At 35.0% G+C, this 25,776-nt stretch overlaps 2 protein-coding genes across 2 annotated transcripts in view; one reads left to right on the forward strand and one right to left on the reverse strand.

Moving 5' to 3' along the window:
• The window catches only part of LOC134648935 (cerebellar degeneration-related protein 2-like), a 98,152-nt gene extending 72,581 nt beyond the window's left edge, over positions 1 to 25,571 (reverse strand). The window contains exon 1 of the mRNA XM_063503576.1: positions 25,226 to 25,571. Within this exon, the coding sequence (XP_063359646.1) occupies positions 25,226 to 25,301 (76 nt within the window). The 5' untranslated portion in view covers positions 25,302 to 25,571. The remainder of the gene's footprint in view (positions 1 to 25,225) is intronic.
• LOC134649089 (serine protease inhibitor dipetalogastin-like) lies at positions 5,368 to 6,264 on the forward strand. The gene is made up of 2 exons (XM_063503806.1): positions 5,368 to 5,519; positions 5,708 to 6,264. Exons 1-2 carry the CDS (start codon positions 5,480 to 5,482, stop codon positions 6,262 to 6,264), a joined length of 597 nt encoding a protein of 198 aa, XP_063359876.1. The 5' UTR covers positions 5,368 to 5,479.
• Positions 25,572 to 25,776: the final 205 nt, after the last annotated feature.

The raw sequence follows: 25,776 nt of genomic DNA on the forward strand, positions 1-25,776 counted from the left end.
CAAAGTAAAACAAAAAGTAAAAAAAATAGAAACAAATAAATAGGAACAGACTGGGTTTAGATCAGTAAATGCAATATAAAGCTGCATACCTACTTTATGATTTGGTGAATGCTTACGATAGGTATTAATTACACCTTTTGCGAAATTTTTTCAACCTGTCATTTCTTCAGACTTTTACGTTCACTGACTAACAAAACATGTTTATGTCACAATGTCCCGTATTCGAATTAATTTTAATGTGTTTGGTTTCTTTAACGTCGAAAAGAAAGAAGAAGAAAGAAGGGAAAATATTATGTACTTACGAGTTACTGCAGTCGTAGTCAAATCGTAGTATCGTAGAAATGGCCTTTGTGATCTATCTGCCCATCTTTATGAAATACTTAATGGAATTACATACCTATATACATAACACCTTTTTTATTTAAATTAATTAAATATTTTATCAAGGTGTCAATACCTCGCATTTGATATTTGGACTTTGGCAACACAATGATGTTCGTATTTTAATTTCAATTATTATAATAAAAACTATGGTAATTAGGACTAAGTTTAATGAAAGGCCTACTGCTGGTATGTTCTAATTTACCAGCAGCTGTTTAATCATTTTTACTTAGTTATTCAAATAAAAACCGGCCAAGTGCGAGTCGGACTCGCGCACGGAGGGTTCCGCACCATCAACAAAAAATAGAGCAAAACAAGCAAAAAAACGGTCACCCATCCAAGTACTGACCCCGCCCGACGTTGCTTAACTTCGGTCAAAAATCACGTTTGTTGTATGGGGGCCCCACTTAAATCTTTATTTTATTCTGTTTTTAGTATTTGTTGTTATAGCGGCAACAGAAATACATCATCTGTGAAAATTTCAACTGTCTAGCTATCACGGTTCGTGAGATAGAGCCTGAGGGCCTACCGCGAACCACGTTCGACGTGTTACCTCCCTGTCACACTTACGTACGAATTTACAAGTGCGACAGAGAGATAACACGTCGAACGTGGTTCGCGGTAGGCGCTCTGGTGACAGACGGACGGACGGACGGACGGACGGACGGACGGACGGACGGACGGACGGACGGACAGCGGAGTCTTAGTAATAGGGTCCCGTTTTTACCCTTTGGGTACGGAACCCTAAAAAAACCACAAAAGTTTTCAGTTGTTACAACAATTGCTTTTTTCGATTGTTTTGATATGTTTAGGTACTTACCTACAGTGTAAAACTAAATTGCTGTTCTGTTTTGGGCTTGTCAGTTAAATTTAATCCTAAGTAGTTATTTTAATGTGCCTATTTACGTTTATAAGACTTAGAAATGGACTTAAAACCTATCCAACAACTGGAAATAATCATATTGTATCACGCCGACAGTTTATGTTTTGTTTTGTACGTCATGCTGCGGAATCTTGTCTAGTCACTTAAAGAAAAGTATTTGTTTTGACATTAATTTGTCGTGACTCCGTCGTTATGTCATACAGACAAGGAAGGTGGTTTGCGGTGGCCTTCATTGGGAAAGGAGTCGTTACATTGTCGAATTGTATCAATGTACTGTACCTATGCTATGTAAGTTGTGTAACTATGGAAAGCTTTCCGGAGAAAAGTAGCAGCCACATGGCTATTGATGTTACATATGTTTAACTAGTGGCTCTGTGAGCTGTAGACCTCGCGAGCAGAGCTTAAAACTGGCAAAAATATTTATTAAAATATAGGTATAGTACATGTAATATAAACAAAAAATTAAAAACTACATAAAGCTACGAACAAAAATTAAATGAATACGCTTAACCCGCGCTTGATAAATAAAAAATACGATTTTTTTAATTTTTTCAAAATAAAAAAATTATAATAAAAAACAACTATACGAAATTTAAGTATAAAAAAAAATACAAAAAGTTATGTAGCAGTATACAATTCCTGGGGATGGAACCAGGGACCTGCCGATGCAAACAAAAAAAAGCGAACGTTCGCAAAATACGCCATTATAGTTCTTACTAAAGCTGACGAAATTTAGCTACTCATTCTCAAGTAAAAACTAAATATCTAAATACCGCCAAAACCAGCGATACAAATTTTCTGAATTTTTGGCCATTTAATCTATAAATATATCTCAAAAAGAAAAAACTCTTATGATACCGATACGACTATTTGTTTAGGCGGGAGCTATCACGACTCCGCCATTTTGAAAAATTTCCAAAAACCGGATCGACAAAAAAATTTTATTTAGTCATAGAATTCGGTCACAAAATTTCACGAAAATCGGTTAAGAATTGCGACCTGTAGAGGAGAACATCCGGACATACAAAAGCAAAATGCCCGAGTCAAAGCGTAGACCTTCGCTACGCTTCGGTCAATAAATAAAATAAATATTAGGGACATCTTCCACAGATCGACCTAGCCCCAAACTAAGCAAAGCTTGTACTATGGGTGCTATATAGGCGACGATATACATACTTGTATAGATAAATACATACTTCTATACATAGAAAATAGGAAAATAATCTGTGTTCATCAGATATATTGTTTATTAGATATATGTATTGGAATATAGCAACAGGACAGGTACATTACATACATACATATTTAGTTAAAAAATATACTTAAGTATATTAAGCCTTTATAGGCACTGAGTTAACATAGTAATGTAGGTATGTATTTAGCCATGACATGGTCAAGCATAGCGATGTATGCAAGATTGAACGATAATTTTCAATTTGTCGTCAAGTCAATAAATAAATAGCGAATGAATGGACATAAAACGAATTAATAATATTATTATTCGGTTATGTTCCGTCACGCATATGATTTTGTGATTGAGATGGATTTCAGCATATAAATTGAGGACATTCATGTTGCTAGCCATCGGTAAGTTTAATATTTCAAAAATTTAAATATACTCATATATGTGTTATTGGGAACTTAAATACGTAGGTACCTAAGCCACGTCATGTGATATGATAATACCTAATTCAGTATTTAGAAGTAGCTACTAAACTAACTTTAATAAGAGAATTTTAAAGTTGGAACGCAAAGTGGCTCCGTAGTTTTTTATACGCAAGGTCGAAACTCTGATACAGAGGGGCTACCGCGAAAACCGAATTTCGCAAATGGGTGAATCAACTTTTAGAACACTTAGATTCGTGTCCCTAGACTCCCTACCAAAGACAAAATTGATTTTTAAAAAACCATGTCGATATTTCTACTTTTTTGTTTACACGGGCATTATTAGATCCATAAGTAATTAAGAACACATTAAAATTAACAACTTGATCAGATAAAAGTTACATTTTGTACGGTAACGCAGGAGAAAAAAAGTTATCTCCCATACAAAAATCAGGGACACGACATTTTTGCCTTTTTCTACTGCGTTACCTCACAAAATGTAACTTTTATCTGATCAAGTTATTAATTTATTGTGGTAATTAAATATTTAGTTATCTAATAATGCCCGCGTAAACAAAAAAGTATAAAAATCAACATGGTTTTTGAAAATCGATTTTTCTTTGCTAGGGAGTCTAGGAACACGAAATCAGTGTTCTAAAAGTTGATTCACCCAAATTGCGGGGATGTTTCTCTTTTGCTCCAATGAAGGCGTAATTAGAGTGACAGAGAAAAATGCCCCCAATTTGCGAAATTCGGTTTTCGCGGAAGCCCCCTCAGTCCTCAGTATATCTGTCGATGAGCTTTTCAAATTATTGTAGTCCTTCCGTAACCAATTGCATTCGAGTAAAACCACCCCACTATGGTCCAATACTGCAACTCTAGTCTACAGGTTCAATACGTAATTATAATTATATCAATAACCACGTTATTTTTCCCTTTTAGTTTTGTATGTTTTTTTTTATTCCATTTATGAAACTATATTGCATTAGAACTATTTGATTCAAATAATAGTTATTACCTAAACGAAGATATGCGAGTTAGGTTTGTACCATAGTTGGGAGATTTCAGACCACGGTTCCATCCAGGTTCCAGGTCAAACCATCCAGGTTTTACGGTAGGTACCTAAATTGTTTTTACTTTTGTTATTTAGTCACCTTGTGGCTCTGCACTGACCAATGTACGGCAATCAGGCGAGGACGGCGAACCGGCTCAGCCAACAAAAAGAAGGATGTTTGTTTCGGACCCACTAACTTATGCAATTACATAAAAGACGATGTGAATGTCAGACTGGCAATGTTTTCAGAAGATGGCTCTATCTGTGGATGTGAGACGAGGGCGTTTATTGACTTTAGACCGCGATCAGCTGTATAATTTTCCTGAATAAAATATCCATGCGGAAAGTTGCATTTTGTTTAATTCATTGTATTCAGAATAATACTTAAATATTTGACAAACAGTCTAACAAATCTTTGAAAACCGGGATATGTTTTAACTTTTTATACAGGTAAGATAATATAATAATTAAAATTAGTGAGACATTTAAGTATTTAGTTTGCCGCCTAGCTTTTATCTTTTGTCAAATACTTATACTCGTATACCTCCTAGACCTCCAATAGATTTTATGGCTGTATCGGCGAATGAAGCTTTTCAAATACTGTCACAAAATTAGTTTTATTGTCATCATTAGGTACCTAATATATATTAACACAAAAATATTATTGTTTTCAAATTTTAAGGCTCAGCTGGCAGGTATGATTGACTATATGAACTAAAAAAGCAGCATTGGGAAATATGCGTTGAAATGGCTTCATTTCCTGAAATATAATCCAATGTCACATGTTGCGTCTGTCGTTTGGTGCTTTATTTAGTAGGTTTACAAAAAAATGCACCACAGTCGGCACATCTAAAGTTACATGAAGTTAAACAATAGAACTGCGAAACAAATGAAATTAACACCTCTGATGTGTCAAGAAGTTCAACTGGCTCCTATTACATTCAGTTTTGTTATTTAGGATAATTAAAGTGCTGTTGAAGCGGTATGTTTATTTATTGTGAGCGGAATTACAGGAATCGTATTCAGGATAATAATATACCTACCTATATAAACGTGAACATAATATATATCAACCATCCATTTTGCCTTATAAGTACCTAAAACAGTTTCGTATTTATATACTTAAGTAGACATTTGACAGCACTGGGGCATGACAGCCGATTAGCAACCAATATTAAAACTTCCATTCTTAAGTAATGATTACATATTATTTCATTTAAAAGTATGTTACATCAGCTTAAAGTACTAATGCACCTTAAGACACTATTATGGAGGTTGTAAATTGATGATATGAAATTAAATCTAAGTTTTATTGGTTTCTTCTCACACGCTGAGAAGGTAAACAACTAGGTTCCTTATCTATCGTAAGAATTGGTTTTACACACTCGTTTTATTATTTGATTGGAATTGTAGTTCTCGAGCCGAATTCAGACCCTAATTAATTTACCCGTGTTTGGTTATGCATATGAATTAGCCATATTAAGAAGTCATTTTAATTTCCTAATAATTTGATGCTAAGAAACTGAAGGCAGTTAGATGAAGAAACTGGACGCACCATGGAAACTAGACGGGGGATTCTGCTGTTCTTAGCGATTAGTAAGTTACTATTTTATTATTGATTTTAATTGGAAAAACATCTGGGTATAACACAGACGAAGATGATTTTTCGATTAATAAGGTCGGTTAATAAGTTATTTAGACATTTTGTTTTCTTTTGTCCATGTTTCTATTGAATAGCATTAATGAATCAAAGAAATTGTATGCAAATTGTTTGTTATCTACAGCCTTACTGTGGTTAGCTCCCGGGCACGGTATGCCAAACCGAAAATCCCTCGAAGAGTCCGAAGACGAGTGCGAATCCGCTCACGACACTCTCTTGTGTGGTTCCGACGATGTCACATATTTAAACCTATGCGAGTTTCAAAAAGCTCTCGAAAAATATCCGACGATAAAAATTATAGAAAACGGAGCATGTTTCTGTGATCCAAAGGAAGGCCATGAATGGGATCCAATATGTGCTTCAAACGGTCAGTCCTACGCGAACAACTGCGAATTGGAAAAGGCAAGGAAGAGTGAACATTTGTCTATACGGCATCTTGGTTTATGTAACGCTATGCTGAAGAGAGATACGATAACCTATAGAGATCTACAAAAGGTAAAGTTGTGGAGTTCATTCATGCCCAAAAAACTTTTTGCTTCCCTTAGTAGCCGCGATTTGGCGGACGGACCTCGTGATATCAAAGCGAAAGGTAAAAAAGAACGTTCCAAAGAAAAGGAAAATTTGTCATTTGGTCATCCTACTAAGAAAATTAGAAAGCCGCGTAAAAATGACAAGGGCTAGGATAGTGCTACTACACTGCCAAGTATTGTTATTGAAATAAAAATATAGAAATATCGAGTACCAAAGTGTTTCCTTTGTTTTATTTTATTAGGTACCTACGCAATAAGTACTCATAATACCGCTGGAGTGCTCTCTGTGTCAACCTTACCAACCCTTTGTTGGTATGGTCATGCATATTTTTTGAAGTTATATTTTTAATAGTGACTAGCATTACTTGTAAGACGGATGAAAAACACGGTGTAATTAAACCTATAAGATAACGATCTTGGCAGAGTGTGGGACTTGTGGCAGTAGGTACTAGATGGCGGCAAGGGTCCTAGAGGCCTAGGAAAAATGACAATCCTTCACCGAAAAACTTCAAAGAAATGAATTAGGATGACCGATTCGTAGCATCGAAAAGTCGTGTGACTATTTTCATACATTATTTAACGTTCGATTGGCATTTTAATATCAATGATTGTCATCTTGGCTAAGCCCAAAGGTACTATCAAGAATATGGATAAGCTTATTTATCAGTGTGCGTCACTTGGCTGAAACGATGACGATGATTGATTTCGTAAATAATATATGTGTCCACGATGCAGCCCACACTCATATAAAAACTTTAATCAAAGCTCGGCATGATGATGGCGATCTTTGACTCGAATGTAGGTCAGCTGTCGTCAATCACAATTTACATAACACAAAGGACCCGACTCCGTTTGACTTCAAGATCGTTGGAATTTAAATACAATGAGAGATAAAACTGCTTCTAATGATAGCCATCGACTAAAGACTCGAGATGCGACATTTGTATAACAACAGGTACAAACAGTTGAGTAACAGATTGAAATCTCACTTCGCGTTGCAGAACAATTTGCCGAACATCTCCTAAATATTTATCAGCAATGCAGAGGCGTGGTCGTTATGAAATAATTTTCTTCAGCTTCGCTTGCAACAGCGGCCCGGGCTAGCTTAGCTATCAGTCGAATCTTGTAATGCTCGGAGTATTTCAGCGGTTATAATTCGCTGTAATTCTGAATAAGTAGGGCAGCCTGTTAAAGATCAGCTTTTCAGGCAGGAGACAGTGGTACTTTCTGTGGTACGAGTATATGCGCAGTAAACATTTTACTGCTGTGATGGATGTGTAGGTAATAAAGTAAGGACGCTAAGCACGGAGAATTTCGTACGTTGACCCGCTTATTCCTCTCTCTATCGCACTCGCATAATTATATTACGGCATCATCGACGAGACAGCAATATAATTATGCGCGGTAGAGATGTGAACAGGCGTTCTTATTTTACCTTTCCAAGCTAACTCTCGTTCCAAAAGATTGAAATAAAATTCAAATGTATTCCATTTATCAACGTTTTTGCAGTTCTGTTCAAATGTAGCGTGTACAAAGCAAATGAGCATATAAATTATCGACATTGTAAGGCATAACGGGGTACACCTACATTAGACTTAGGTGACCTTAAATTGTGATTTCCTGTTATTAAAACTAAGCGTTTAAGTAATATGTTACCTACTTACACAATTAGCTGGTATAACCTTAGAAAATAAACAGGATAATAATAAATAAATAAATAAAATAAATAAAAAGATATTTATTTACCGACACACAAAAATACAACGAATTGCAAGTACATTGAAAAAAACAGGTAGAATTTACAAATATTTGTGCAGTAAAATGGATGAGACTCAGCGAGACCGCTGATTTTCAGTCCCCAACCAGAAAAAAACCTAAAGCTAATTCTTAACTAAGTTCTTAAATCTAACCTAACTAACTTACTAACTAACCAGACGAATAGTTGCCGTTTTCTCGTGTAATAAGTAGTTAAAAATGCATAATATGAATTTTCACTCCCTGCCAATTATTCCTGGAGTACATAAGTACTACATTGTGAAATTATTTAATGAAAGATAACACGTTTTCAATGTGGTGGGGTATCCTATAGAAAACATCGAGAGCTGATCAGCTGAACTGACGTGTATCAGCTCTCATGGTCAATTTGTACTCGTCAACTACAACTGTACCTACATACATATTTACCTCCCAAAGAATGGCTAATCAGTGAAACACATTTTAACTCCGCAATATGTGTACTCGCTCGTATACATATTATAAGCGATAATCAGGTGACAATGAAAGCATTATCACAATGACAGTGTAATAATAAAACTAAAATTGACGCGTCACCATTACACTATGACTCGATCAACATCTAACGGTTTGTGTCATTAGTTGCACTGCACTTGTTTAATTCAATTGTAGGTGCTGTATTTCTAACTTCTCACATGTTATGTTTCTTTTCCATGAACAATGCATTCCTGAAAACGAAGCATATTATTGCAACAAAGACTGTAAGAATGTTTTCATCGCTTAAGCAAACGTGTAGACAAAGACATTCTTCTACGGGCTAAGGGTGATTGGAGATTTTTTTAAGTTATACCAACGATGAATTTGGTTATGATATCTCAAAATTAAGCATTTAACCACAGAATTTGGAAACTGTCAGAGAAAGTAAAGACAACTAATTAAATAAATAAACTGCAAAATATAACGATAGTGTGACTTAGTCATACAGTCCAAAACGAGGCTGAAAAAAAGAATTATAAAATGAGGAACAGCTAGCTCGACAGAGAAATTCTTATGTTATACCTTTACCTTTAATTATTACCTTTACCTTATTACCTTTAATTTAAATACAACTTTTAATCACGATCCTTACGTATGCCGTGACCTTTATTATCAGCTAAACAGGCCATTTATTTGGTACCAAGCATCATCGGCATTTGTTTCCGCCTGGCGACACAAATTGCTTTATTACTGACCCACATTGCTGGTCAGGTGCTGAGGCGTCAAACAAAAGACAAGTTCAAGTTAATGCGGCATTCTTACTGACCACAACGTTAAGAACCATCCATTAACTAACTAGCAAATTATCAACCTTATACCACATGACATAAAGACTGAAATACGTTAAAAAGAAGACGCTGCACAGACGTAAAGATCTTATAAGATTGGTCAATATGAAGATAAGATTATATAGATGGATTTAAACTAATGACGACTGACTTGCAGTATATTTTCCCGCGGTCAGTAGGTAAGTATTTCCGTGTTCAATTATTGTAACTAATAGTTCACTGACAATTGGGATTGGTATTTTATTTTAATTACATTGCATTACAAGATAAATTCACATGGTTTTTAATACATAATTGGATATATTGATTGGCTAGACACCAGGTATTTAACATTGTCTCAAAATTACAGCATTTAGTCTGTAATTATGGTGTAATTCGATCAGTGTTACATAGTCGTGAGAACAGTGGACAATATCTTAATTAAATGATTATGGAACACGTATTGTTTTAGTGTGAATGTGTCAGAGTATTTAGTCTGCCTTATGACTATCTCGATTATTCTCGATGTACCTGAATCTCAAAGAATGTGACACAGATAGTAGCTACAGTGTAAGGACCAAAAACAGTAAACTACCTCCAGTCATTTTGAAATTTAAGTTCCACTTTTAAATCTTGGACATAACAACTGGTGCGCTACTACATAATTCAAGTTAGCTTCATAGCCTTAGTGTTACTTTGAGGCTGTAGCGAAGATGAGAATCTTTAATCGAGGAACGCCAATCGAACAGTCAATTCCATAGGTGCATTATTTTCAGTTTCTATTGGGTAGAGTTTGTTTTTGCACATCACCCGCGCGCGTTCGTTCGTTTGAAGATGGATTACTTTATAACCTACACTATTGCAGTTAAAAATGAGTGACAATGAAAATTAAAGATTGCTGATAGAACAAAACGCTTCGGATGAACAATACTTGTTCTCGTTCGTGCCATTGCATTGTCTGTGATAATGAAAGCAAACTGTAAAATAAATGGATTAGCACGTAAGTGTGTTAATACACCTTTTCTACTTAGCGGTTCTTTTAGTACTTTCGTTTCACTGGTGTTTTTAAATAGATAGATGAGTTTATGCCGCCATAGATAGCGTCTTTCCTACGATACGATAAGCCCGTCCTACTTCTTGGGTACGAGAGTACAGTCACCTGCAATAATTATGTTACTCTTCGAAGGCCATAATGAGATTATAAAGTTCGAATCGCCCACTTGTATTTACATTTAAAGCCTCACAAATAACCTACTGGGGGCTGTCATAAGTGACGGAAATGAAAAACATAGACATAAGTTTTCTAAGAAAATATTATATAAATTGCTAGTGAGAGAAGTAATTGAAGTACACTCAATAAACTGTAATGAGGATAATCTCCTAGAATCTGTTTTGCTCAATAACTTTTGAACTCTGAACGAGGAAGCAAAGGAAGCAAGTAGAGGTGATTATGAAACATGAAACACAAAAACATACGTTTCACAATTCACTATGTACGGATTGGTAGAGTAAGATTGAAACTATATATTATGTGCATAGATAACAAAATAATTAAAAATTTAAAAACACGATTGCTTGTTTAAAATGAACTGAAAAGTTAAAAACAACGAACATTTACGGTTTTATTACATGATCTATGTATTTTGATATACCTATTATAATATTTCGAGCTTGTAGTTACCTAAGGTTGTTGTTTATAAGCGGTACAACCGGCAGGTTTAGGAGTAGCTCCGTGGAAGTAGATAAATGAACTTAATGACAGGTTCAGGTGACCTCGAAAATGTTCTTGAATTTGCGTCAGTCGCAAACATTATAAATACTAAGTGTAGGGTACCTACAGATATGACTAGGTGCAGTGAGCAAGTGGCCGAATGCATTGCAACCTTTTTTAGTATCGGAATAAATCTTCTTAGTTTTAGCCACTTTGGATCTCACTATATATTTGATGCTGTTTGTACATGAAAGTTAACATCTCATTGTATCTCGAGGATGCAGATTAGAAGGGGGAGACACCTAGCGTTATAATTTATAATATAATGACATTAACGATAGAACTATTGTTTAACAACTTTAAATTATATATGAAGTCTTTAAAATTCCTATTTGGCATACAAATTAATTATTTTGTTGATTGTCACGCGTTAGACAATACTAAATTGCATCGCAATACAATGCATCTTCTTATCAATTGTCCATATCCGAACTAACGAATGCAGTGGTTCGCAGTAGGCTCTCTACACTTTAATTAAACCCATAAATTTGAGGCAATATCAGTTAGCATCGCAATATTCGATATCGGAATGTGGTTCCTGATTAGCTGTTGACCCTGGGCGCGACCGCTCGCTCTGACATCCTGTCTCACGGAGCACCTACTGTATATTCTAGATAGGTAAATGAAACGTTGAGCATATGTACTTAGGTATATACATGTACATATTTGATAAGACATTTAAGGTGATACAGGAAGAAATTGTAGCGTACGAGTTGCTTTCAATCTCTATGGCTGTCTGTGTGGGCCATAAATGTTGTGATAGCTGACATCGAAATTAATTAAAGTTTTAAAGTGAATAACCAGATGTCAGCTTGAATTCGTTTATTATCACTACATAGTCGTCGCTTCCCGCTGTCTGTCTGTATATACATACAGATCTTAGATTTACTTAGATCTTTAAGACTACAAAACTACACAACGGATTTTGATGCGGGTTTTTTTATAGAGTGATTCAAGAGGAAGGTTTATGTATAATTTGTTAACCCGTGCGAAGCCTGCGGGGCGGGTCGCTAGTTTTATAATATAAAATTAATAATGTACTTGCTTGCATATATATATATATATATATATATATATATATATATAGTACCCATGTATTAAATACAATTCGAGCGTAATAAGCTCGTAGTAGTGGCCGTTCAGTGGCCATTGACATCAGGGTTTCACATACAGGTCCACTTATCTCAGATGTAAGCTCTTACTACATTCGCTGAAGGTCGATTATTGCTTGATACACGTGCTACAGATACGGCAAGATGTCCGCAGAAACAAGATGTAGTAAGTACATGCAAGCCATATGTTTTTAGTTCCTTTTGGTATCGTAGCTTCGGTTGAAAACACACGTGAGTGTCTCACGATGTGTCGGGTTACGCAAAGCTTCATGGGAGATGCTTTGGTCTTTATTACTAAGCTAAGGCAAAAGTTTACTTCAAAATAACCAACATAAGAATGATCTTATGATCCGTTCCCACCGTGCGTAATAAAAGTTGCCATTTATACTGGTTCAATAGCGGCTGCTCGGTAAGTTCGGAGAACAACAGGCTTGGAACCTGCCTAAGACAATAGTACTGCCACAATGGACACCAGTTTTTGTGGTTGCCATTATAGTTTTAGGGTTGTTGTTGTAAAGCCGGATTGGCACGTATGTAATTTAATATGTTAAGGGCTTGATAGTAGTTTGAGACCAGGCCATTCTTTCGTCAATTGTTTTTATGGTGTAACCTTAATAGTAGCTGGACTAATATTATTAAACTAGTTTCGTACGATTCAAAATTTCGGTGACAGTGAAAATGGTACGTAGTACGTACTACGTACCAGTCTAAGAAATGAGAGCGAACTCTCTACAAAACCCTGCCTGCCTCGTTAAAATTGACTTAATACGAGATAGTGTCTAAAGAAAATTTACAAGTATAAACTGGAACATAATGTATGTCATTGTCACAATTTTTATTTTCTTGTGTATTATCGCTGTAATTTTCTTTAGACACTCTGCCGTATTCGAACTTCAAAATATTCACAAGAGACGACACGTACTAGATCCATTCTAGATACGTTATAGTTTAGATTTCAACTAGTTCTCTTATGCAGCGCAATTCGGGCAACCAATGTCACTTTTACGATAGATCGTGTTAGATATCTATTAGATGTGAATTAGATCTCTAAGTAATATCTTGTGGAAATTGTTCAAGAGTATCTGTAGAATCACGGAAATGTCAAATTTGACAGGTTAGATCTTAAAGATATCGTTATCGTAACTTGGCGATGTCTAATAGATGTCTATTACAAAATCCGAATCGGGCCCACTATCTCGTATTAAGTCAATTTTAACGAGACAGGCAGGGTTTTGTAGAGAGTTCGCTTTATATGTGCATAGGTAAGTGTAAGTATACACAATGGTTTATTTTAGGTTTTAAGAGCAAATTCTTTAATTCAAAGTTATTTCCGTTTCAGGAGGAAATATAACTAGTGATACAATAAAAAAAAGCCATATTGCGTATTGCAAGATTTGTTGTCATCGACTATCCTTGAGTCATTGTATCAAAGTGTAATTCATTATAGGTATGCCTGCACATACATACACAAAAGTTTATAGAACAAATACTTGTTATCGAAGTTGAAATGAAACGCAAAGAGACAAGACGCCAACTGTTACAATATTGAAGAATTTATTTTACGGTTTCAGGACGTTCTCATAGTAGGTACATAATGTTCAATACGATCACCCCAGTGATGTGTAAACGTTAAAAGACACACTGTATTAAAACACGATATACTAATTAATATGCTATGCATATTATTATTTAATTCTAATCTGGGACTGATCCAATTAATCAATAAGATTACAATAAAGTAAAAATAGACTATAAAATAGTAGTTAAACACAAAACGACTATTCTATCGACTATGATTTACCGTTTATTTTATAGGCTAAATTAATTGTTTTATAATGCTTGGATGGGTTGCAGTCTCAGCCTCCCCGTAATATATGGATGAATACAACATAGTCACAGTCAATAGTTCAATTTTTAAAAGTTCTAAATCCATCCTCAGGTTGCTTCTAAACTAGACTTTATCCGGAACAAACGAAGGTTCAGTTTAATATGAACTCTTATCAATAATTAAATGCTTTTGAAAAGAAATGTTCCTCACATGGAAAGTCGTAAAGAAAACATAAATGCCGGCAAAAACGATCGTTAGCGTGCGGTGGAATAATCTTATTCAAATTACATGTGCGATGCGCGGCGAGGTGCCATTTCTATTTCTATAGGATTATTAGGAATGATTGCGCATACACTACCTACTAACAGAGGATACGTGATTGTAGTGTAATGTGTAATCTCGTTGATTTTGCGAGCGTGTTCCTTCTCGCGACTTGTAATTTGTAAATTGCAGATGTCCTGCAAATTAACTACATATCAAATACACATTTGTTCTCTCCCCATTGTAAAAAAGTTCCTTAAAACTTCTGAACACAACTGTTACTGGTAGTAGGTACTGAACAACAATATACTTATATATTGTTTCAGTCGAATCACCTGAAAGAATATTCCACTAAAATGTCATTTACATTTTTATAAGTAAAATGGTTCTGCTGTGTGACATTACATAGCTTTGGCAATTTTGTTTGCAGTTTGTAACTTTTCTTGAGGAACGCTACAGTACTAAATACGTTTTTACGGATCTCTAGCTTCTCTCAACCTACCGATCAACATGTTCTGTGAACTTACTTACCTACTTGAGATGTTCTGAGCAAACGTTAAATGTGAAGTCGTGCGTAAATGTTACTTTGTGAATAACATTATTTACCGAACTTGGAAATAAGTGGTAGTGTCTTTTTAAACAGGAAACAAATGATTAAAATCATATCAAGAAAATAATTAGCGGATCTCATCGACGACATACTGAAGACAACGTTGCCACGACAGCGATCATACTTTGAAATAGAAAAACAGCATTTGTTTATCAAAAAGTCAAAATATTATAGAAAAATTTGACCTTAATGATGACATTACCATAATTTTGCAAATGCCATGCTGAGTTATTTTGGCCAGACCCTAGGTATCTAAGCATTTGGCATAATTCTACCGTTATTCGTTTATGATCGTGCTAAAGAAGTTTTTTTACTTCGGATGCAAGTATGTTACTGAATATGTATATGAGTCTGACTGCTGACTGCATAAGTAAAGAAGTTTGCTATGTAGATATGTAATAATTAAAAATCTAATCTATTCCAATTTAAACTAATTATCGATCTTAATGATTGGTTATCGTTATCAGAGGAAAACAGATGACTGATTATCAGACAGTCATCATTAATTGCAATCATTTTATATAATCGCTTACTCTTTTATAAAAAACAGGATGTCTATGTCTGTATCTTCTTATATATGCAATGTTTCCTTGTGAATTGTGGAATTGGGACTTTTTTTTGATATCATAAGTAGGTACTCGCATTTTGATGACCCTTGATTTGGACTCACAAACACGGCTGCCAAAACTAGTTCCTGACGCATAACGGCCTTTTCACCATGTCAGGTTCCTTATTATTCAGGTGGCGTTATGGTCTCAAAAGTCCCATGCGACATATTGGACAGTTATTTCAATTTACTCGGCCATGCGTATACTTGTAAGGTTGGAACTAGTGATGTTCTGATCACGAAAATATCGACATTACTTAGGGAAATTTCGAAGATACAGAATAATGCAAATGAAGGGTACACAGAAAAAACATGTCTAGTCACTTTTTTTGGAAAATGAGATTTTAATCTCAAAATGTAGAGCTGTCAATGAACTATTAGTTACAGCTTCTGTCACCTCTGTAATTATAAATAAAACTACTTTTTTCTCACTTTTAAAACACCTATATACGAAAATAGTATGGTTAATTATTAAATACATCGTTCCTTTCAAACCGCGATTACTCAAAATGTTGTCAAAGTGACTAGATATGTTCTTTCCGTGTACCCTTCAAATATATAAATTAAAGACACCATCAAAATTTTACTAAACAGCCGAAATTTAAGTCATTTTACTATCAAGACAAGTAAGTCATTAGCAAACATGAATTTACCATATGTACCTACTCTAAAGCGATCTGAGAAATATGAACATCCTCTCTCAGAAATATAACATCAATAAGAAAAAATACAAATATTCTTATAGTCTTTGTGGAAAGAGAAGATTCATAAAATGTACCTACAGGTTCCTTATATTCCACGACTCTTCTCTTTCTGTACAGACTATAACGAATTTTTATAGGTCACCTATTTGTCTTGGCTATTTATTTACATTTGCACCTTCAAATATACGAATTCAAATATTGCAAAATTCAGTCATAAAATAGTATGTCTTAATTTAATAATAAAATAAAGGCAAGTAATTATGTATGAAATAAAGACGCAGAGGTAGATTTATATGAAAAATGCAGGTCCCTATAGTGAAGCATACCTAATTTACTGTTACGTTCGTTCCTTACTCTAACTATTCTCCTGTTCGAAACATTCTCTTTCGGCACATCACTACTCTCAACGTGATAAAACACCGTAAATGCCACTTTATTTGACAAGTGACTTTTATTTATGTTATAAACATGCGCCCATTAGCTGCCGTTAGCTTTTTACTGTACTAGTTGTATTGATGTTTATTTTCAATAATCATTGCTGTGTCGTGGCATTAATGCGTTTGTGAGTGACGCTAAGTAGGTTTACCTAATCTATGTAATGCTGTTGTGATTGTATTACTTATCTTATGATAGATATTTTCACCATATAATATAATTAATATATATCATCTATTGAATTATCGAAGCGTGATCGAAGCTAATCACTCGATATTCGCTTTTTCGAATGGCTAATATGTGATGTTGTGATAACATGATATTACATTACATTTGATATCTCACGAGCTGTCAAAAAAATCAAATATAATGCAGGATATTTCAATAATATTAATGTAAGATTCAGCTAATTGACCAATAAATGAAACATCAAGGCTAATTTGAATAAACCAAAAACCGTTGAAAACCCGCTTACAATGGAAATCCGCGAAATGAATCACGCCCGGCCCGTACCGGTTCTCCAGTGACCGCCATCGCCATAATCGAAATATGAATTTTATAATCATCAGGGCCATTAAATTACGAACTTGGATGTTGTTCGAAGTTCATCGTTTGAACCAGTATAAATCGCGTAAATTACGCTAAACGTGGCTGAGCTATTACTAAAGGGGCCCACTGACTAACAGTCCACCGGACGGTAACGGCCTGTCAGTTAGAACAAAAAGTTGACAGTTCCGAACAACTGACAGGCCGATACCGTCCGGCGGACTGTTAATCAGTGGCCCCTTTACAGATGCGGAGATCTCGTTATAAATGTCGTTTCTCCCAAAAACTAAACTCAATTTTACAATAGTTGAATAAATCGAATGTTACCTACTCCTCATGCATCACGTCGAGATTGGAGGGTCAATGACAGATGCACTAATTAAACGCAGTCGTGAGAAGGCGTCGTGTGAACTCACCGTTACATTCAATACTAATAGGAACTGTTCAAGTGTTTAATAACCCAAATTACGCGTAGATTAGAACAATACTTTGTTACGCGATTAAAATAGGTAATTTTTATTTAATTAAGCGTGGTTTACGCGGGTAGATTGCAAGGTCTTAGAGAAATAATGACAATAATTACTGGTGAATAAAATAATCGTAATCAGCCGAAGACATAAATTTAGTATTATCGTGAACCTATAAAAAAAATGCTTATAAAAATTATAAATAAAATTGAATGTTACGGAATATAATCACTTATAAATGTTAAGATGTTGTCTTAATCAACCTCTATAAACTAAACATTGAGCAGTTAGATATTATGCTTTCCAGTTGTCATGTTCATGTTACAGCTTTGTACCACGTAGGTTTGCTGGCAATGAAACAAAGATAATAAATAGTGTGCTCCGTAGGAGTTTGTTCGAATCAAACGTTTCGAAATCATAACTTGACCAACCTGTTTGGCCTTATGATTGCTGCACTGATTGTGGACAACCGGTGATCGATTTACCGTGTGAGACTACACTTATGATAAATTATGTGCAGGGTTTACCGGAGGTAGGGTTGCCATAAGAAAAAATGTATAACCCTGACAAAAGTCTGGACTCAGGACATCGCCCTAAAAAGCCCAAAAAAGACCTATCCCGCATCCACACTTAACCTATCAAATAGGTATTTCGATTTAATTTGTTATTTTTATTTTTCCGCGTCATTCGTTGAATCCGGTGGCTTTTTCTTAAATCTATTTTAGTTTCTAATTCACGCATAGGGATTCGTACTCGAAAATGTCTATAGATAGACCATGGTTCCCTCAGATTTGAATATAGGTTCTGGTTAGCCTTGGTCACCCACGGCATGGTATCCGGACACGCCGTAGGCCTACTTGTACCATTGGTAACCATTGATTAATCAACAGAGCAATCGCAACCATAGATTAAGTCATGAGTAGGTATATAGATTTTTTAATACGGAATGTTCAACGGATTTATTTATTAAAACCTCTAGTGGTCATGACTTGTTCTTTGTTCTCATTAACATTTGATCCTGGGATCTGAATGGGTAATGTGAAAGGATAAATATAATTAGCTGGTCAAGCAAATCTTGTCAGTAAAAAAAGGCGCAAAATTCAAATTTTCTATGCGACGATATCCCTTCGCGCCTACATTTTTCAAATTTGCCGCCTTTTTCTACTGACAAGATCTGCTTGACCAGGTAGTAATTTTTTTAAGAATAATAAACTTATAACCATGTAAGTAAAAATATGATAACACAATGGAATTGTATTCAGGCCTAAAGTATTTATTTTTTCACCTCAGCAGCTCGAACAAGGGTACTTTGATTCTTAAAAACAGTGAGCAAAATGCGATTTTGTTATAGAATCTTTCGCTTGCACGGGACTCAAAATAAGCACTCGAAGAAATATCAAACTTTGATCACTTGTTGTACAAATAACTATTTATTGTAAGTCACCCAAAAGTCAAGAGAAGTCTATGAATTTCTATTTTTTCAAATATTCCAAATCACTATAATTTGATAAATCGTTTTAGTTTAATAGCTATTAGTCAGTGAGAGCTAAAGTTTGGGGCTTTCGCCTCTAAATTGGTATTTATGTAGTTATCTTGAATCACTTTTATTCAGCTAACGATGTGTTGATGCTACATTTATGGCCAAAGAAATTCACCGCGAAGATATTAATTAAAATCATAAATTTAACAAGTGCAGGAAATCGTTCCGGTGTAATTTATAAACATAACATCTATAATTACTATGATGCATATTTATGCTTATGTTGAAAAATAAAATCAGCTGCAAAGGCAGGCGAAGTTTTCAAAATGATCAGAGCAGAGTACAACTTTGCTGTTGTTCAAATTATTTTATAACTTAAATATTTTTTGATTTGGTGATTCCTGATAAGGACATTTTAAGGTAAGGAGTCGTATTTGTGTGTTAATCACAAATATTTGTTCCCGAGTTATGGATGTTTTCTATGTAGGTATAGTATTTATATATAAATGTTACTCGGTTAGTACCTACCCTTAAGTAAGCCTTAGGTACTAAGCTTAGTGTGGGACTAGGTTGATCTGTGTAAAATTGTCCTATAATATTTATTTATTTTAAGTAGTCACACTACTATATAGGTATAAATTATTAATTGAAAAAGATGTTACATATTAAAGAAAAAGTGAACGGAAAGTGACCGGGTGGTCTAGTGGTCAAGACGTTAGCCGAATTAGATAAAAACGCTGGTTCGATTCCGGCCTCCGCCACCGGAGGGCTTGATCAGTTTTTTTCAGATGAGCAAAACAAACACATTTTAATAATCTAACACTACATCTTACAGTATGAAATCCTAGAGTTTATGATCCATGGCCGCCTGGCCGATAGCGAACGTTGCCCGAAAGTGTGTCCGGCTGTCCGAGTCAACACCAAGTGCAAGCATTGGATAACCGGTATACAGCTAGTGCGGTCGCTATACTCATACTCATACTCGTTTATTCATAAAGCCAATTTACATGTCAAATTAAATTAGAATTATACAGTTACACTTAAACTTAAAATTATATATACAATCATAATCGAAAATTAAAACAAATCTTATTTGGGCGTTTTTTTTTTGTTGTCCCCTACACTTTTTTTTTTAAATTTGGGATTTTTTATGTTATTTCTACTCAGAATCACGAGCTCTTTCTATCCTAATAGGAGAAAAAAAGTGGCCCAAAATTTCCATAAATTTTTCGATCTTTCCATTCCGCGACCGCCATACAAAGTCTATGAAAAATGGTGACGTAATGGAAATAAAAACCTTAGGACACTTTTTTTCTCCTATTAGGATAGAAAGAGCTCGTGATTCTGAGTAGAAATAACATAAAAAAAACCCAAATTTGAAAAAAAAAGTGTAGGGGACAACAAAAAAAAAAGCGGCCAAGTGCGAGTCGGACTCGCCCATGAAGGGTTCCGTATTTAGGCGATTTATGACGTATTAAAAAAAACTACTTACTAGATCTCGTTCAAACCAATTTTCGGTGGAAGTTTACATGGTAATGTACATCATATATTTTTTTTAGTTTTATCATTCTCTTATTTTGGAAGTTACAGGGGGGGGGGACACATTTTACCACTTTGGAACTGTCTCTCGCGCAAACTATTCAGTTTTGAAAAAAATTATATTAGAAACCTCAATATCATTTTTGAAGACCTATCATAGATACCCCACACGTATGGGTTTGTCGAAAAAAAATTTTTGAGTTTCAGTTCAAAGTATGGGGAACCCCAAAAATTTATTGTTTTTTTTTTCTATTTTTGTGTGAAAATCTTAATGCGGTTCGGTTCACAGAATACATCTACTTACCAAGTTTCAACAGTATAGTTCTTATAGTTTCGGAGAAAAGTGTCTGTGACATACGGACGGACAGACAGACGGACAGACAGACAGACAGACATGACGAATCTATAAGGGTTCCGTTTTTTGCCATTTGGCTACGGAACCCTAAAAACGCCCATTTACATGTCGAATTAAAATTGGAAAAAGTTTAAAATTAAAATTAAGAAACATTTTAAAATTAGAGTTAATATTAAAAACAAAGCTGATTTCCGTGTCTAAATAATATTGAGGGCAAAATTCAAAAATAGTAGAAAAGCAAAAGTCAAAAATTTAATTTTCAAATAGTAGGTAGGTAAATATGATATATATTTTTAAGATTAAAAATTACAATTTTAATATATCGGAGAGTCAACAGCAAAAGAAGGCTCCAATACGTGCAATATTTCCGGAAACTTTAAATTAACAGATCGTAGTCATTTTGAAATATCCTGAGGTAAGTTTATGACAAATATGTATAGGTACTTATATTTAGTTCCGCACCAACTTTTTTAAAAGACCTGGTGAAAATAAAGATTCTAGAACTAACTTGAGTAACTGTTTCGGATTTCGGATAAACACTACAAATATAGAACTTGTCAGTTGCATTAACAGACTTAATCCAAACAGTTCGGATCGTCAGAAGTATTAACACAATCTTGCAATAAATAAAAAAAACCGGCCAAGTGCGAGTCGGACTCGCGCACGGAGGGTTCCGCACCATCAACAAAAAATAGAGCAAAACAAGCAAAAAAAAAACAAGCAAAAAAACGGCCACCCATCCAAGTACTGACCCCGCCCGACGTTGCTTAACTTCGGTCAAAAATCACGGTTTGTTGTATGGGAGCCCCACTTAAATCTTTATTTTATTCTGTTTTTAGTATTTGTTGTTATAGCGGCAACAGAAATACATCATCTGTGAAAATTTCAACTGTCTAGCTATCACGGTTCGTGAGATACAGCCTGGTGACAGACGGACGGACGGACAGCGGAGTCTTAGTAATAGGGTCCCGTTTTTACCCTTTGGGTACGGAACCCTAAAAAACAACGGGTTGCACTCAGGGAGTGCCGGCAGAAGTGAAAACTCAATGACTAGTGCAAAATGCACTATGTATAATTGAGGTTAACGCCATCTAGCGTTAGCGTTAATTACTTGAAACTCCTAAGCACATAACCGTTAGTACTCGAGTTATATTAATACCAGTTAGAGCGAAACTCACTAGATGGCATTTAAATCAATAAAGAAAAACTCAATGACATTACATGTAACAGTTTTTCATGTAATGTCATTGAGTTTTTCTTTATTGTATTAAATGCCATCTAAATATTCTAAATGAGTGGCCATCTAAATCTTACGGTCACGTGATCGTCTTACGCTGTCTCGAGTTTAACATTTTTTCCCCACCTCAAAAAGTGCACAGCGCCGCTAAAGAAGTTTTCACTTCATAAACAACTATCTTACTTACTTAGTTATGATAATCTCCAAATATAGAGATTGTAACTGAGTGTAACTGTACCTCTAACATTTATAAGCAATAAACAGATATATATTTTTTATCTTAATAAGTTAACGACACAGCAGCATTCTAGCTTTGAAACAGATAAATTTTGGCGAGAACATCATACTTATTGTTACAGGTAACCCCATTTCATTTAATAAATGAGTACCTGGGTAATTTTAATTTTTGCTTCGGTCGCGTTCAATTCAAACCATCTAACCCCATATTGGTTTCATATTACATAACTATCCTATGTTATTTTAACAAGTATACATACATATATGTTATGTATCATATTACCGTAGGGTTGGTGAGGTGACTAAAATTACATACACCATGAGGTCACACACTAAACCGTCTATGAAGTTTTTGTTTATTCAGTATGCTGGGTGTGCCTCACGAGTATAGCCCGACTCCGACCAAGCCAACTCTGCATAGCAATTGCATTAACAAAGAAAATGACAAATCTTATACATTTAAACGAGAAATTTTTGTATATTTATTAATTATTTATTCGGGATCTCGGAAACGGCTCTAACGATTTCGATGAAATTTGCTATATGGGGGTTTTCGAGGCGAATAATCGATCTAGCTTGGTCTTATCTCTAGGAAAACGCGCATTTTCATGTTTTTTATGTTTTCCGAGCTTTGCTCGGTCTCCCTGATATTTTCTATTAAGAGGCCGGTATCGATTTTAGGCGCAAAAATGTAAAATTGATAGATTTAGTCGATGAAATTGTACACCTTCTGTTACGTAATAGAAATAACAAGTACTGGTATTAGCACGTCTTCTTATCTTGCATTTGTACAGATCATTTTTTTGAAAACTGACTCACTAAATTAGTAATGTTTTTTTTTCTGATGGACGTTTAGGTAAACGCGCGTAAAGCACTGATTTAGTCGATCTTATTTGTAAATTCCGTAAAGTTTGGACTGCTAAAAATGGTAATTATGTATTACACATATCCTATACTCCAACTTGCATAGACTACATTTTTGTTATATGATATTGAACAAGAGTAAATGAAAGTTAGACGAAATCAATTTTCACCAGAAATTACTTCATAACAAGTGAACATTTTTCGTGAAAATCGACTTAATTTCAACGTAATTTTGATACTTAAACAATCTACAACATTTCCTGAAACTGTCCTTATACATAATTTTTTATAATTTATAACTATAATTTTTTGATGAATTTTTAAAAACTGCCCCTGCTCGTCATATATTGCCGGTGACGCACGCTCGGGACCTTATTATTAAAAGGCAAGATGAGAAGACGTGTCAATAGAAACCAATACTTGTTATTTAGATATTAAGTGACAAAAGGAGTACAATTTCAACGACTAAATCTATCAATTTTACATTTTGGCTCTAAAATCGTTAACGGAGCCTTAAAATATGACACGACTTCACTTTGTTATATTCAAGTCGATACAAAGTTAGCTTAGACTGACCTAAGTATTCAAGTATAAGACATCAACGAAAGTTAGTTCTTATTCTTGAATAGGTACTATTTAGCAGGCAATCAGTTACTTCATTGTAGGAACCTTCCATTGTACTTGGTTGTACCTTCAAGAAAATATGAATTATTTATCTAGTTCACCTTTATTAATTGACTCAATGTAAATTTGAAGGTTGTATTATCAGTTCAATTTCTAGCTTAAGTTAAAGACCTAGAAAATTACCTAGTTATTATTATCGTTGGCGTTCAATTGTACCTGTTTAATTCAAACTTATTTAAAAGGTGAAAAATTGGGATTAAAAAAAATGTTAATACCGAATAAACCGTGATTACACCCGAAAAAATAATAAGTAAGTTCCTACATAAATAAACAATAATTGAAATAAGACTTTGTAAAAAAGGTCAACACACAATATGAATGGAATTCATTCATATTAAAATGGGTAGGCACTTTTGCAGCTCGCTGTACATACATATAGCTTACTTACTTCCGAAAAAGTTGTGGCACGTGCAAAATGTGTGGGTATCAATGCTCCAAGCCCGGAACTAACAGGAACCGGAGAGCCAGCCAGCTAGCAAATCGCATCCTAATTTCGCGTATGACCCAGTTGCGCTAATTCTCCATACTCGTAGGCGTTGACGAATACCTAATCTATATTAAATAATATCTATATAATATTATAAATATCTATATAGATTATAAATTATTTGAAAAACGCGAAACCAACTGTCTGTATGTCTGTCTGTTACCTCTTCACGCTTTAACCACTGAACCAATTTAGATGAAATTTGATGTGCAGATAGTAAATATACCTATGAGTCCTGGCGATAGACAAAAAGTTTTTATCCCGGAAGTCATCCCTTAAGGGGTTGAAAAGGTGACTTCAATTTACCATGGAAGTCGTAGCTAATTAGCGTGTATACAGAAAAAGTCGCGGGCGCAAGCTAATATTTCATAATATTTTCAACCGCAGAATGTTTATGCCTGTTGTTACACTATCGTGCGTGGTAAGCACTTACGTATATGTTTCGTTTGACAGCTTGTAATTGATAACTAATCAAATTGCACCACTAATTATACCATTAGTGTCCGTCATTGGTGCCTCTACCGTGTTTAGTACGATTGTATCATATCATACATAATACTATACATATGTACGGTAATTGTGATAAAGGAACACACATTTAAAAATCATATCTAAGATATAGATACCTACCCTTATCTGAAATACCTATTGCATATTGCATATAATATAAAAGAGTAAAAAAAATACAGATTTAAAATTAACCGATTTTGAGGGTAGTTTTTTCAATGCACAAAAAAAAATGCCGATGTATATGTATACCGTCTGTAGTTGCATATTCAAAACATTGTCGAAATAGTTTGAGACGATCCTGCGCTAATACCGTCGTGTTAGTCAGTTTATCTTATCTTACCTGATGTGGTCCAGCATTCAGGACACTCCTGGCAGAGCGACTCCCAGTCGAAGGAGAGGTCGTTGAAGCTGGCCATGGCTACGGCTATACTTCCAGTCCACTCAGTAACATAATATTCAGCTTGCACTAACACTTGTTCACATCCAGTTGCAGTTCACAACCTGTCCTTAAGGTCAGCAGGTATTTGAAAATAATTAGATTACAACACTGGTTGTTTAGAAATGTACAATTAAAAAAACAAAACGGTACTGGCTGGATATACACTGCGCATAAATTTATAGAGTTCAAAAAAATAAATAAAAGGAATCCGCGGCAATCTCGTGTGGGCGTTCGATTTTCGAATGTACGCGCACGCGCGCAAACGGCCAGCAGAGCACTGCGCGGCAACCGTGCGGGTGTCTCGGGATGCCGCTCGGAACCAGTTCCTGCGCTCAGAGTTCTTTCGATTTCAATGAACCGAACCGTTAAAACTTTTTTTTTCTTGTGTGTCGTCTTATCTATCTATCACGTAATATTGCATTGAGCTACACAATGGACAACAGTTGTGATTG

Source organism: Cydia amplana, chromosome 6 (genome assembly GCF_948474715.1).
Source record: "Cydia amplana chromosome 6, ilCydAmpl1.1, whole genome shotgun sequence".
In the NCBI taxonomy this organism is placed as follows: Eukaryota; Metazoa; Arthropoda; class Insecta; order Lepidoptera; family Tortricidae; genus Cydia; species Cydia amplana.

What these genes read in the sequence shown, in the direction of transcription:
- LOC134649089 (XM_063503806.1), top strand. Translation starts at nt 5,480, where the DNA reads ATGGAAACTAGACGGGGGATTCTGCTGTTCTTAGCGATTA. An exon ending in TCTGCTGTTCTTAGCGATTA is followed by an intron (nt 5,520 to 5,707) that starts GTAAGTTACTAT and finishes TGTTATCTACAG; the next exon opens with CCTTACTGTGGTTAGCTCCC.